At 40.1% G+C, this 15,025-nt stretch overlaps 1 protein-coding gene across 5 annotated transcripts in view; it reads left to right on the top strand.

Moving 5' to 3' along the window:
* Positions 1-13,424, top strand: part of LOC126293737 (bifunctional purine biosynthesis protein ATIC) — a 96,751-nt gene extending 83,327 nt beyond the window's left edge. For all 5 annotated transcript variants that reach the window (XM_049987081.1, XM_049987078.1, XM_049987080.1 and 2 more), the window contains exon 11: positions 11,447-13,424. In XM_049987081.1, coding sequence (XP_049843038.1) covers positions 11,447-11,566 — 120 coding nt within the window. In that variant the 3' untranslated portion in view covers positions 11,567-13,424. The remainder of the gene's footprint in view (positions 1-11,446) is intronic.
* Positions 13,425-15,025: the final 1,601 nt, after the last annotated feature.

Genomic DNA, 15,025 nt, shown 5'->3' with positions numbered 1-15,025 from the left:
AACTTTGTTCCCCCTATTTGGCACTCAATCCGTTTATATTTCTTTCCCACTGACATTACTTTCGTTTTGGAGATGGTAATTTTCATACCATAGTCCTTACATTTCTGATCTAGCTCTGAAATATTACTTTGCAAACTTTCAATCGAATATGCCATCACAACTAAGTCATCCACATATGCGAGACTGCTTATTTTGTGTTCACATATCTTAATCTCACCCAGCCAGTCTATTGTTTTCAACATAAGATCCATAAATAATATTAACAACAGTGTAGACAGGTTGCAGCCTTGTCTTACCCCTGAAACTACTCTGAACCATGAACTCAATTTACCGTCAACTCTAACTGCTGCGTGACTATCTATGTAAAGACCTTTAATTGCTTGCAAAAGTTTGCCTCTTATTCCATAGTCTCGTAGAACTGACAGTAACTTGCTCTGAGGAACCCGGTCATACGCCTTCTGTAGATCTATAAAGCAGAGATACAATACACTGTTCCACTCATAACACTTCTCCATTATTTGCCGTGAACTAAAGATCTGTCCTGACAACCTCTAAGAGGCCTAAACCCACACTGATTTTAATCTAATTGATCCTCAACTAATACTTGGACTTTCCTTTCAACAATATCTGAGATTATTTTATCCACAATGCTGACTAAAGAGATACCTCTGTAGTTGTTACAGTCTTTTCTGTTTCCATGTTTAAAGATTGGTGGAACCTGTCCCGACTCCCAGGCCATTTCAATTATCCTGTGTAGCCATTTAAGACCTGACATTCCACTGTATTTGATGAGTTTTGACTTAATTTCATCCATCTCCAGCTGCTTAATTGCACTGCAAGCTATTGACCATTTTCTCCACTTCTTCAAATGTGATCCTATTTCTATCATTCCTATCCCATTGTACCTCGAAATCTGAAACATTACTGATCATATTTTCACATACATTGAGCAACTCTTCAAAATATTCCCTCCATCTGCCCAAGGAATCCACAGGATTCACCAGCAATTTTCCTGACCTGTCCAAAATACTTGTCATTTCCTTCTTATCTCCCTTGCAAAGACTGCTAATTACACTCCAGAATGGTTTTCCAGCAGTTTGAGCCAAAGTATCCAACTTTTTTCCAAAGTCTTCCCAAGATTTCTTCTTGGATGCTGCTATTATCTGTTTGGCTTTGTTTCTTTCTTCAACGCAACTTTCTCTGTCTCCCTGAGTTCTAGTATGTAGCCATTTTTGATATGCCTTCTTTTTCCTTCTACAGGCTGCCTGGACTGTGTCATTCCAACAAGCTGTTTGCTTCATCCTACCTTTACACACTAGTGTTCCAAGACATTATTTAGCCACTTCTAATATCGTGTCCTTGTACTTTGTCCATTCCTTTTCCAATGACTGTAATGGACTATATTCAACTTAGTGGTACCTTTCTGAGATCACTGTTATGTACTTGTGCCTGATTTCCTTATCCTGAAGTTTCTCCACTCTTATCCTCCTACATATGGACCTGACCTCCTGCACTTTCAGCCTCACAATCCCAATTTCACCGCAGAGAGAGAGAGAGAGAGAGAGAGAGAGAGAGAGAGAGAGAGAGAGAGAGAGAGCTATGCTGTGCTTTTTGAACACTCGAGGCAGTTGTACAGTGAAGGGCCCAGAGGGGACGAGATACCCCTCTGGCCTGGGAACAGTGTCATAAAGTCGTTGATTCTCTCCTGAGACAAGCTGACCCACAACTGGTATAACTGATCATTCATATTCTGGATACCACACACATTCTATCGGGGACAGATCTGAGGATCTTAGTGGTCAGAGGAGTACCTCAACATTGAGCGAAGTGTTTGTAGAGATGTGCTAAATGTGGACGAGCAATATCCTGTTGAAAATGTCACCATGATACTTTCACGTGAGAGTTAACATGTGAGGACACAAGATGTCCGTAATGTACCATTGTGCCATCAAAGTTTCCGCAATTACTACCAGCCGTCACCTGAAATCGTACCTAATGGCTGTCCACACCATGACACTGGGAGTGGCACTACTGGGCGTTACCAAAGCAATAAAAGAATGGGACCTATCCTCTGCTTAACACTGTACTTGCCAACAATGGTCATCTGTTGTAATGCAGAACATTGATTTGTTAGTGAATGCAGTGTGACATCACTCCTCAGCAGTGCACACTTCGCAGACATGGTGCCACTCCAAACACAACAATTGGCATTAATTTTGGCTCCTGTATGGGACGGTAATTCCATTATCCAGCTGCTGCTGGTCTTTGGCTAATGGTGTGTGGGATGACACAAAATGTTGCACGGAGTTCTTTACTCATCATGAGGTGGCAGGAACAGACGTGAATGGGTTACTACATGCTTGGCACTCAGTATGGTGATCCATCCTTATCGTGCTCAGGTGTCGTTGACAGAGAACCTTGATGACAAATGTACCTGCATTCACATTCCTGTGCCGTCCAGCAACCAGTCACAGTAACGTCCGATTGCACTGCAGATCTGGGTATTGTACGAGTTTACCAGCTGGTCAAATGGACACCCACAATGATGCCCTTTTCAAACTTATCAGGTTCTGATAATGCTGCTTCACATGAGTATGTGACATCTTCTTGTCCTTCACAATGAACACTCGACATCTGACACTGTCACACCCCTTATGTATGCTAGTGGGACTGGTAACAACACTTAAAACACTGGTGGACATTCTACTGGTTACAGACAGATGCAAATCCTAGCATTTATGTTCTCAATGACTTGTATGTATGTGTGTGAAGTTGCATTGACATCCGATGATGTCTACTGGCTGCTTCATGTTTTTGCTATCGGGCAGTGTATATGTATATATTTTGATTTTGTATACTTGCCTGGAATATTTATTATTAGCTTCCAGTAATTATGACAACATACTTGATGACATACATAATTGGTTTTGGATTTTTTCTAATCGGTATAACATCAATGAGAGATTAACTTTTTTACCTGATGCTTGAGATACTATTCATCTTACAATTACATTAAATTATTTTTCATAATCTTTCAAACAATTGAAAATCCAGGAGGGAACAATGAAAATGTTATGAAAAGGGTAGATTACTACCCACCCTAAAGTGGAGATATTGATTCACAGATAGGCACAGCAAAAGACTTGAAACAAATAAGTTTTCAGCTAAAAGGCCTTCTCCCGAATTAGACTTCGCACACACACACACACACACACACACACACACACACACACACACACACACACACACACACACACACCATTGCTACATGGTCAGTATCAACATTCCCTTTCATAATATTGTTACATTCCATGTCGGATTTTCCACCGTTAGATCTAATTTCTCGTATCTTATCTTCGTGGCCATTACGCGCGTTCTCGTGGTCGTGCGGTAGCATTCTCGCTTCCCACGCCCGGGTTCGATTCCCGGCGGGGTCAGGGATTTTCTCTGCCTCGTGATGGCTGGGTGTTGCGTGATGTCCTTAGGTTAGTTAGGTTTAAGTAGTTCTAAGTTCTAGGGGACTGATGACCATAGATGTTAAGTCCCATAGTGCTCAGAGCCATTTTTTGAACCATTACGCGTGATATTTGTTGACAATAGAATCTTTCGGCAGTCGGCTTCAAATGCTGGTTTTCTAAATTTTCTCAATAGTGTTTCTCGAAAAGAATGTCCTCTTCACTCCAGGGACTTTCATTTGAGTTCCCGAAACATGCCCATAACAAGTTATGTTCAAACCTGCTGTTAACAAATCTAGCAGCCCACTATTAAATGCCTTCTTTCAATCGGATCTGGTATGGGTCCCAAACACTCATGCAGTACTCAAGAATAGATCAAACCAGCATCTTATACGCAGTTTCCTTTACAGATGAACTACTCTTTCCTAAAATTCTCCCAAGAAACTGAAGTTGAACATTTGCCTTCCCTCCCACAATTTCCAGATGCTTGTTTCACCTCATATCACTTTGCAGTGCTACACCCAGATATTTAAACGACTTGACTGTGTCAAGCAGGACACCAGTGATACTGTATCTGAACATTACAGGTTTGTTCTTCCTACTCATCTGCATTAACTAAAATTTTTCCATATTTAGTTCTGGCTGCCATTCATCACAACTGGAAATTTTGTATAAGTAGTGTTGTATTTTCTTACAGTCACTAAACTTCGACACATTGTACACTACGGCATCATCAGCAAACAACCATAGACTGCTGCAGACCCTGTCTGCCAAATCGTTTATGTATATAGAGAACAGCGGTCAAATAACACTTCCCTGGGGCACTCCTGACAATACCGTTGTCTCTGATTGACACACACTGTTGAGGACAACATACTGGATTCTATTATTTAAAAAGTCTTTGACTGTGAACTTATTCCATATGCTCATAGCTTCATTAACAGCTTGCAATGGGGGCACGGTTTCAAATGCTGTCCAGAAATCTAGAAATATGCAATCTGCCTGTTGCCCTTTATCCATAGTTTTCAGTATGTCGTGAGAAAAAGGCAAGCTGAGTTTCACATGAGTGATGCTTTCTAAAACTGTGCTGATACATGGACATACGTTTCTTAGCCCCAAGAAAGTTTATTGTAGTCAGACTGAGAATATGTTCAAGGATTCTGCAGCAAACAGAAGTTAGGGATATTGGTCTATAATTTTGCTGGTCCATTCTTTTACCTTTCTTATGTGTTGGAATCACCTGCTCTTTTTTCCAGTCACTTGAGACTTTGTGTTGAGATACACGATAAATGCAAGATAGGTAAGGGGCCAATGCTGTAGAGTATTCTGTATAAAATTAAACTGGAATTCCATCCGGAACAAGTGATTTATTTGCTTTCAAATCTTTCAATGGCATTTTGACGCCATGTCGGACTCGATGTTTTCATGCCTTTTCTACTAGAGTAAAACTACTTACCACTCATTCTTACTTGAAAAACAAAACTGTTTACTATAAATCACTAATAAACTATCAGAAGTCAGCACTGCCAAAAAAAAAAAAAAATAAAATAAAATAAAATAAAATAAAATAAAATAAGGATTTGAAGTGAAAGAATTGTCTGATGCTGAGCTAACGTATTATTGTTTTCAAATGCTTCTAACTACACCCTGACACTACGGGGGGTATCAAGATGGGGCAGGTGGGTCGTTTCGGGTTATCTGAGGTGCTAGAGGAGCAGCTTGGAATTTCATAGAACCTGAAGAGAGAAATGGGACATAATGTGAAATTATTGATGGGATGTTGAAATAAATATAGGTTGAAAATTTCCTTATGAAGATTGATGGCTTAAAGTAAATGTTGGCTAATGACTGAGATGTTGCATAAAATATCTTGAATAGAATGGCCTCCTCCATACAGATCAGCACAAATTTAGAAAACACCGATGATGCAGAATCTGATTCGGATCAAGAAAATCAGGTGAATACAGTATTTCTTATTTCCAAAATGCATTTGATGCCCTACCAAGCCAGTTTCATTAATAAAAGTGTGATTACATGGGTATCAAACACAGTTTGTGACTGGGTTAAGGATATCTTGGTTGGCAGGACACAGCAAGTTATCTCAGATGGAGAGTCATCAACAGAAGGAGAAGCAACTTCAGCCAATGCTCCGAGGAAGTGTGTTATGGCCTGTGCTGTTCATATTGTACATCAGTGACCCTGCAGATGGTATTGATAGCAACCGCAGGTTTTTTGCAAATTAGACAGTTATCTGTAATGAACTATTTGTCTGCACAAGTATCTGGACGATCTTAATAAGATTTTGAAGTGGTGCAAAGGTCAGCATCTTGCTGTAAAAGGACATAAATGTAAATCTGTACACTTCACGAAACTCAAAAATGCAGTATCTGACGACTATAATCCCCCGAGTCACTGTCGGAATCGGACGGTCGTACAAATACCTGGGTGTAACAGTTTGTCGAGATATGAAATGGAATGATAATGTAGGCTCAGTTGTAGGGAAACTAGGTCACAGACTGCAGTTCAGTGGTAGAATACTGGGGAATTCCAGTCAGTAAACAAATGAGACTGTTTACAAAATCTCTCGTACGATTAATCCTAGAATATTACTCAAGTGTGTGGGACACAAACGAAATAGGACTAACAGAGGCTATTGCATGCACATAGAGAAGGGCAGCATGACTGGCCATAAGCTCACCTGACAAAAAATTGGTCACCCTTAGAGAAATAGTTTCCAGCAACAGTTAATACAATATATTTCCTCCCCTGGACTTAATAACGACTTAACTCAATAAGGAAGTGAGTGCACAAGGATGTGCAGGTATGCCGTATGTAGGTTAATCCACTTGCTGAGATCTGATCTCGCAGTCCCACCAAACTGTGAGGTTAGAGTTGTGTGATTTTGCAGGCCAGTCAAGGCGTAATATGATGGGGAATGTTCAGAAAACCAGTCACATATTCTCTTGGCCCAATGAACTTTGTTTTTTGTGATCTATAGGTGCCTGTGTGAGCAATGGCCTCCTGTGAGATGACATACTCAAAATGTTCATCCTGTGCAGTTCCTCTCACTATTTTGTCTTGCTAATCTTTGGGGGTGGTCCTTTCTTCACTGCCTGCAGCAATTCCTGTCAGGTTTGAAAGCAGTTTTAATTCACGAGCCGTGAAACATGTTTTCTGTCCCTCTGTCAGGTTTCAGACCACAATACAGTGTCGTGCATCGTGGCTGTGTGTGTTACACCACTTCTTCTAGACACATTGGATAGTCTACTGCGAAACACCAACAAATGCAGCGACTTTATACACTGTGTGGTCATGGTCACGACCAAATGTGATTGCCCTGCTTTGCCACTTTGTCATGTCCTTACATTTACTCGTGTTTGCTGCTGCCTTATGCTCACTTAGAGGCAGCATGTGCATGTTGAGCATGTAACTCGATTACTGTGCCATCTGTAAAGGCGTAACGATTCATTTGTGCATGCCCACTGAGGTGACTAGCTCGTTTGTCTGGTGAGCTTACGTTTGTTTGGCTCACAAGAGAGACTCGAAGGAATTTTTAATAGCTTGAATTGGTGTTCTCTTGAAGACAGATGCATACTGCGAGCCTGAGAGACTACTTACAAAACTTTAATAATTGTTATAGCATAACTTAATCATAGCTAACACTTGGTTCAAGAATCCTGAAAGGAGGTCGAATACATGTAAGAATCCTGGAGATACTAGAAGGTATCAGATATATTATATAATGGTAAGACAGAGATTTTAGGACCAGGTTTTAAATTGTAAGACATTTCCAGGGGCAGATGTGGACTCTAACCACAATCTATTGGTTATGAACTGTAGATTAAAACTGAAGAAACTGCAAAAAGGTGGGAATTTAAGGAGATGGGACCTGGATAAACTGAAAGAACCAGAGGTTGTACAGTGTTTCAGGGAGAGTATAAGGGAACAGTTGACAGGAATTGGGGCAAGAAATACAGAAGAAGAAGAAGGGGTAGCTTTGAGGGATGAAGTAGTGAAGGCAGCAGAGGATCAAGTAGGTAAAAAGACGAGGGCTACTAGAAATCTTTGGGTAACAGAAGAAATATTGAATTTAATTGATGAAAGGAGAAAATATAAAAATGCAGTAAATGAAGCAGGCAAAAAGGAATACAAACATCTCATTTTTGAGATCGACAGGAAGTGCAAAATGGCTAAGCAGGCATGGCTAGAGGACAAATGTAAGGATGTAGAGGCTTATCTCACTAGGGGTAAGATAGATACTGCTTTCAGGAAAACAAAAGACACCTTTGGACAAAAGAGAACTGTTGTGGTTGGCAGGGGAGCCAACACCGTATTACTAAAAAAAGAGGCCGAAATGCACGCATTTTAGCTCATGCAGGCTGCCGTGAGGTCTGGAACATGACAAGAGAATTAGAATTGAGAAAAACGTACGTAGCTGGTGGAATACTTAACTTTAATCCATTAATGACGATCGTCTCTCTCGACATTAAATGATCCACAGTATCAATAGTAACAGATAATGGCGCCTTGCTAGGTCGTAGCAAATAATGTAGCTGAAGGCTATGCTAACTATCGTCTCGGCAAATGAGAGCGTAGAAGTCAGTGAACCATCGCTAGCGAAGTCGGCTGTACAACTGGGGCGAGTGCTAGGAAGTCTCTCTAGACCTGTCGTGTGGCGGCGCTCGGTCTGCAATCACTGATAGTGGCGACACGTCGGTCTGACGTATACTACCGGACTGCAGCCGATTTAAAGGCTACCACCTAGCAAGTGTGGTGTCTCGCGGTGGCACCACAAGAACCACTTGTATGAATATCAAGCGCTCAGATGGAAACCCAGTTCTAAGGAAAGAAGGGAAAGCAGGAAGGTGGAAGGAGTATATAGAGGGTCTATACAAGGGCGATGTACTTCAGGACAATATTATGGAAATGGAAGAGGATGTAGATGAAGATTAAATTGGAGATATGATACTGCATGAAGAGTTTGACAGAGCACTGAAAGACCTGAGTCGAAACAGGGCCCTGGGAGTAGGCAACATTCCATTAGTACTACTGACGGCCTTGGGAGAGCCAGCCCTGACAAAACTCTACCCTCTGGTGAGCAAGATGTATGAGACAGGCGAAATACCCTCAGACTTCAAGAAGAATATAATAATTCCAATCCCAAAGAAAGCAGGTGCTGACAGATGTGAAAATTACCGAACAATCAGTTTAATAAGTCACGGATGCAAAATACTAAAGCGAATTCTTTACTGGCGAATGGAAAAACTGGTAGAAGCTGACCTCGGGGAAGATCAGTTTGGATTCCGTAGAAATGGAAAACTTGAGGCAATACTGACCCTTCGACTTCTCTTAGAAGCTAGATTAAGGAAAGGCAAACCTATATTTCTAGCATTAGTAGACTTAGAGAAAGATTTGACACTGTTGACTGGAATACTCTCTTTCAAATTCTGAAGGTGGCAGGGGTAAAATACGGGGAGCGAAAGGCTATTTATAATTTGTACAGAAACCAGATGGCAGTCATAAGAGTCGAGGGGCATGAAAGGGAAGCAGTGGTTGGGAAAGGAGTGAGACAGGGTTGTAGCCTCTCCCCGATGTTATTCAATCTGTATATTGAGCAAGCAGTAAAGGAAACAAAAGAAAAATTTGGAGTAGGTATTAAAATTCATGGAGACGAAGTAAAAACTTTGAGGTTCGCCGATGACATTCTAATTCTGTCACAGACGGCAAAGGACTTGGAAGAGCAGTTGAACGGAATGGACAGTGTCTTGAAAGGAGGATATAAGATGAACATTAACAAAAGCAAAACGAGGATAATGGAATGTAGTCCAATTAAATCGGGTGATGCTGAGGGAATTAGATTAGGAAATGAGACACTTAAAGTAGTAAAGGAGTTTTGCTATTTGGGGAGCAAAATAACTGATAATGGTTGAAGTAGAGGGGATATAAAATGTAGACTGGCAATGGCAAGGAAAGCATTTCTGCAGAAGAGAAATTTGTTAGCATTGAGTATAGATTTAAAGGTCAGGAAGTTATTTCTGAAAGTATTCGTATGGAGTGTAGCCATGTATGGAAGTGAAACATGGACGATAACTAGTTTGGACAATAAGAGAATAGAAGCTTTCGAAATGTGGTGCTACAGAAGAATGCTGAAGATTAGATGGGTACATTACATAACTAATGAGGAAGTATTAAATAGAATTGGGGAGAAAAGCAGTTTGTGGCACAACTTGACTAGAAGAAGGGATCGGTTGGTAGGACATGTTCTGAGGCATCAAGGGATCAGCAGTTTAGTAATGGAGGGCAGCGTGGAGGGTAAAAATCGTAGAGAGAGACCAAGAGATGAATACACAAAGCAGATTCAGAAGGATGTAGGCTGCAGTAGGTACTGGGAGATGAAGAAGCTTGCACAGGATAGAGTAGCATGGAGAGCTTGCATCAAACCAGTCTCAGGACTGAAAACAACAACAACAACATTGCCTATTTGTTAGTAAAGCATTTCCTTAAGGGTAACTCATGACGTTTGAGCACAGTATACCTTCCAAAATCCTACTGCAAATTGATGTTAGTTACATGGATCTGTAATTCAGCAGTTTACACTACTCCCTTTCTTGGGTGTTGATGGGATTTCTACAACTTTCCAGTGACGATCTTTCAATAAGCAACAATTTCCTTATGATTGCGAAGCATGGAGCTATTGTATCAGCATACTGTGCAATGAACCTGACTGATATACACCCTGGACTGGAGGGCTTGCATTTATTGTGCGTTTTAAGTTGCTTCACTACACCACAGATACTTACTTGTAAGTTACTCATGTTGGCAGTTGTTCTTGATTCGAATTCTGGAATATTTACTTAGTCTTCTTTTGTGATGGAATTTTGGGAAACTGTTTAGTAACTCTGCTTTAGCGGCACTGTCATCAATAACGTCACCATTGTTATCGCACAATGAAGATATTGATTTCGTCTTTTCGCTGATGTGCTTTACATATAACCAGAATGCCTTTGGGTTTTCTGCCATGTTTCAAGAGAGTTTCGTTGTGGTAACTGTTAAAAGCATCCCTCATTGAAGTTTGTGCTAATTTTTGAGCTTCTGTAAAACTATGTTATTTTAAATTTGGCATGCTTTTTTCCATTGGTTCTACAACAGTGTTTGTTCTGCCCTGTTTCGTGTACCATGGGGATTCAATACCATCTCATATTAATTCATTTGGTATACATCTCTCGGTTGCCTTTGATACTATTTCTTTGAATTTAAACCACATCTGGTCTGTGCTTATGTAGTCGGAGTGTAATCTCTATCCATAACAACTCACAGGAACTGCTTACTTCAATTTCACTCTGAGGTAAAATATTGACAGCAATAAAAACTCCACTACCAACTGTGTTTAATGTATCCTTTCTAAACACATTTAAATCCTTTGTAAAAGTTTTGGTTGTATTTATTTCCAGCTTTAGCCACTTTGCATACCTCTGATTGAGATTAAGTGTTTCCTGTTAGCACTTGGAGCTCTGGTTCTTTTCTGACACAGCTATGACAGTTTACAATTACAACATTGATCGCTGCTATGCCTACCATCTTCTTGTGCTCGCCCTGCACTCTTTGAAACTGAAGCCCTTTCAGCACTTTCTGTGGAACTTCTAACCTAAACATGTATAAGTGAAGGCTCTGGAGAGATTCTTCAATCCCAATGTATCGCTCCTTTAGGGGCTGTAGAGGTGTAATTAGACTAATTAGAGGATGTGTGGAAGTATTTAATCAATCACTCTACCTGTGTTACATACCAGATTTAACAGGAAGAAACCCCCGTGTCTGATACTGTGATAAGTGTCCTGTGCCATGGGTTTCAGTCTCTTTGCAATGTATGTGGATCAAGTAACTACCTAAATAGATCTGACCATTTTTAAAATTCATGCAGACTCATTGTTGCTTAGCATAGGTTAAAATAAAACTTTGTCTCCTGGTTTAAATTAATTTTATTTCTGTTTCAGAGTGGAGTGGAATACATTGTCAGCCCAGCAGGATCTGCAAATGATGCTGAAGTCATCAAAGCATGTGATGAGCGCAAAATCACTCTTGTACACACCAACTTGCGTTTGTTCCACCACTAAACTGCTGTTATCTGTACTTTATAATCAAATGGAGTATCAGCATGCAAACAGTAGACACATGCAAAAGTTAGTCTCGCACGCTTGATAGTTGTAATATGATCCACTGTCACAACTATCTTTTCCCCGTGAATTGTCATCTCATTGTTTTTAAATGTGGTCACTAAAGCAGTTTGTTCCTTCTGCTTGTTAGTTTTTTACCACATGAAATGCACACTTCTGCAGAAATCTTCTAGCACAGGCTACGAGCTTAGGTCCTTCAATGTAATGCCGTAAAAACCAGACTTCCGTGCACAAACAGTAAGGTCCAACACACAACTTGACTGTCTGTCAACAGCTTTCCGTCTATTGCTACACATCGACCATAACAGGCCTTATGGATCCTATAGAGGGACATTGTAGGTGCCCATCTGCCTTGGAACTATCCATACACTTATATTAAGCATGATGGCCCACAATGCTATTAGTTTCGGCACCTTACCACATGCAAACTTTAGGTGTTCTGTACCAGTAAGGATGCAATATTTAGAATTATTGCATCCATACTGTTAACAGAGCACCTGAAGTTTGAATACGGTAGGTATTCAACACTACTAGCATAGTAGGCCATTGGGCCTAATATTGGTGTATTGGTAGTTCTAATGTCTGCAGAAGGCAGATGGGTACCTACAGTGAAGGACGTAAGCTCGTAGCTTGCGCTAAAGGCTTTCTGCGTTAAGTGCAATTTCATGTGGTAAAAACTAACAAGCAAAAGAAACAAACCACTTCAGTTATTGCACTTACAACATAAATAGTGAAATGACAATTCAGGACAAAAAGGCGTAGAACACTTGCTGAAATTTTGACTGTCATCAATAATGTGTCTGCAACCATAAGTGGATAGGGAATACTTTTGTTGTGATCAACAACATACACCTGGAAAAATAAATTTTCAAGTTAGTACAGAAAAGAAACACATTTGAGTAGTATGTTACATTTACACTATCGAAAACTGAAACACTTAATTGCAACATAATTAAGCTGAAACTGAAAGAACTGACGAAATGAAAAAAAAGAGATGTCCTCTCTTAAACAACATAATTTGTTATTCCTGAGTTCCAGTAGTTATCTACACAGCTTACATATTACCAAAGCAGACAGTGACACTTTTATCAATGATTATAAAATCTAAAACCAGATGCTGCTAGCAGACCGAAAAGATGCTGGAACTTGCAAGGAACAAAGTGTCACTGAGCTGTCACTATAGCAAATACACTGCCAAACCATTGACCTGTTCTGATGTTCGATTTTATACCACACCGCTTCTGTTTAGTGTAGCGCTTAGCTTCTGTTTAGTCTTAAACAGTTGCTAATATGTCATACGAAAACATTCCATGACATCCAAGAACAAAAATGGTGTATGTAGACCTTAGTACATGTTAGATCTGAGTTAATGTATACAATGAATTGAAGGTACATTCCTAGCTGAATCATGCCTGCAGAAATAGAATCTCTTGTTCTAAAACTGTTTGTGATGCAGCATGTGCAATTTGCTCATTTTTGTAAGACTGTTAATGTTCTCATTTCTGCTATGTTTGTTGTGGTCAGTATATGGCTTTGTAGATACTGAGGAGTTTGATTAGAAGTTTCCTGTATTCTGTGCCATTTTTATACTCATATGAAATTTTTATAATTATGAGGATATTTTTCAAAAACATAATGCAGCTTCTTTACTGTATGGATATTTTTGTACTAAAGCATTTACTCATTGTTAAAGTCTGTAATGTTTTGATGTTAACTGTTGTCTGGAAAAGCATCCTGAAAATTAATATTGTAATGTTAGTTTTTTTATTGAAAATATATAGTTTGATATGAATGGCAATAGTTGTGCTGGGTTTAATTCATATGAATTATCTGTTGAGGTAGCTATAGTATAATTAGCTAATTAAAAAAGTCTACCCACAAAGAGGCAGCAGGAAAACACACATAAAAGGTATCACAGTTTGCAAGCATTAGAAGTCAGTGGCTTCTGGCAGAAGTGTTGAAGAGGAAGGAAGAATGGTGAAGGAAAAGGATTGGTGAGATTTAGGAAAAGGGGTAGTGTTTGGAAAGATCACTCAGAACCCAGGGTCAGGTGAGAGTTACCAGACAGGGTGCAATGGAAAGAGTGAATGTTGGGGAATGCACCGGATGAGATTTGAAACCTGCGAGGTTAAAGGTGGAAGATGGGGTAATATAGAAGACAGTGATTACTGCTGGAATATCGTGCATGAGTTTATAAGAGCAAAAAACTAAGTGCATTGTGTGTGATAGAGGTTGGAAAGGGAATTGAAGAAAGAAATTGTTACTGTGAAGAAATGCTTAGACAGAAGAAATTGACATAAATTGAGGCCAGATAGGTGGTGAGAACCGAGGACATGTTGTAGTGTCAGTTAGAATCTGGTGTCCGGGAGAAGGGTCCAGATTGCATGTGTGGTGAAACAGACCCCAAGATCTTGACTGTCATGTTGTAGAGCATGCTCTGCAATAGGGTGTTGTGTGTGGCCAGTATACTCCTTCTGTCTGTGCTCATTCATCCTAACTGATAACTTGGTGGTAGTCGTGCTGATGGAAAAGATCGTACATTGTTCACATTATAGCTGTGTTGTTTCAAAAGTGGCTCTCCCTTTGACAGTATATGTTTTGCCAGTTACAGGGCCGGTATAATTTGTGATGATAGGATGAAGGGGCAAGTCTTGCAGTGGGGACGGTTACAGTGGTAGGCGCCACGGGATAGGGAGATGGGTACAGGAGCAGCGTAGGGTCTGACAAGGATTTAAGAATTTTTAACATTGTGCAGCCCTGTCAGCAACTGTGATAATTGAACATATAACACGTAAGCCTCAGTTGCAAACAGAAATCAAACTTTACCCAGGTTTCAGCCAAAATAATTTGGCCTTCTTCAAAGAGAGCGACTCTAAACTACTGCATGCCAAAGTTTGGCTATGTCAAGTATAAAACTGTAGCACCTTAGTAACCAGTCATAATGTATTTGCAGCTGAGGCTGATGTGTTAAATGTTCTGACAAGGATATTGTGGAGATTGGGAGGGTGACAGAATGGATGACATTTAAGGGCATAATTTTAGGAAGTTGTAGCCTTGTCGAGGTAGCTTATTAATACATTCAAGACCTGGATAATACTGAGTGACAAGAAGTGTACTCCTGAGTTGTTTTTTGGAGGGATCAGCAGTACCAGTATCAGCTGTGATGGTCTGGAATGTCTGCTTTTGAACTAAGCTGATGGGGTAATTATGCCCAGTGAATGCTGAGGTGAGAATGGTGCTGTACTGCTTAAAGAGCCTATCTGAACAAAAACATATGCCTCAAGCGTCGAGGCCCTATGGTACGGAATGTTTGACATGGAAAGGATGGCAACTATCAAAATGTAAGTACTGTTGTTTGTTAGTTACTTTTATGTGAACAGAAGTGTGTAGCTGATCTTC

The sequence above is a fragment of the Schistocerca gregaria genome, chromosome 10 (assembly GCF_023897955.1).
Source record: "Schistocerca gregaria isolate iqSchGreg1 chromosome 10, iqSchGreg1.2, whole genome shotgun sequence".
Classification (NCBI taxonomy): Eukaryota; Metazoa; Arthropoda; class Insecta; order Orthoptera; family Acrididae; genus Schistocerca; species Schistocerca gregaria.
The sequence above is the reverse complement of the archived record's forward strand: the minus strand, read 5'-3'. Positions and strand labels throughout refer to the sequence as shown.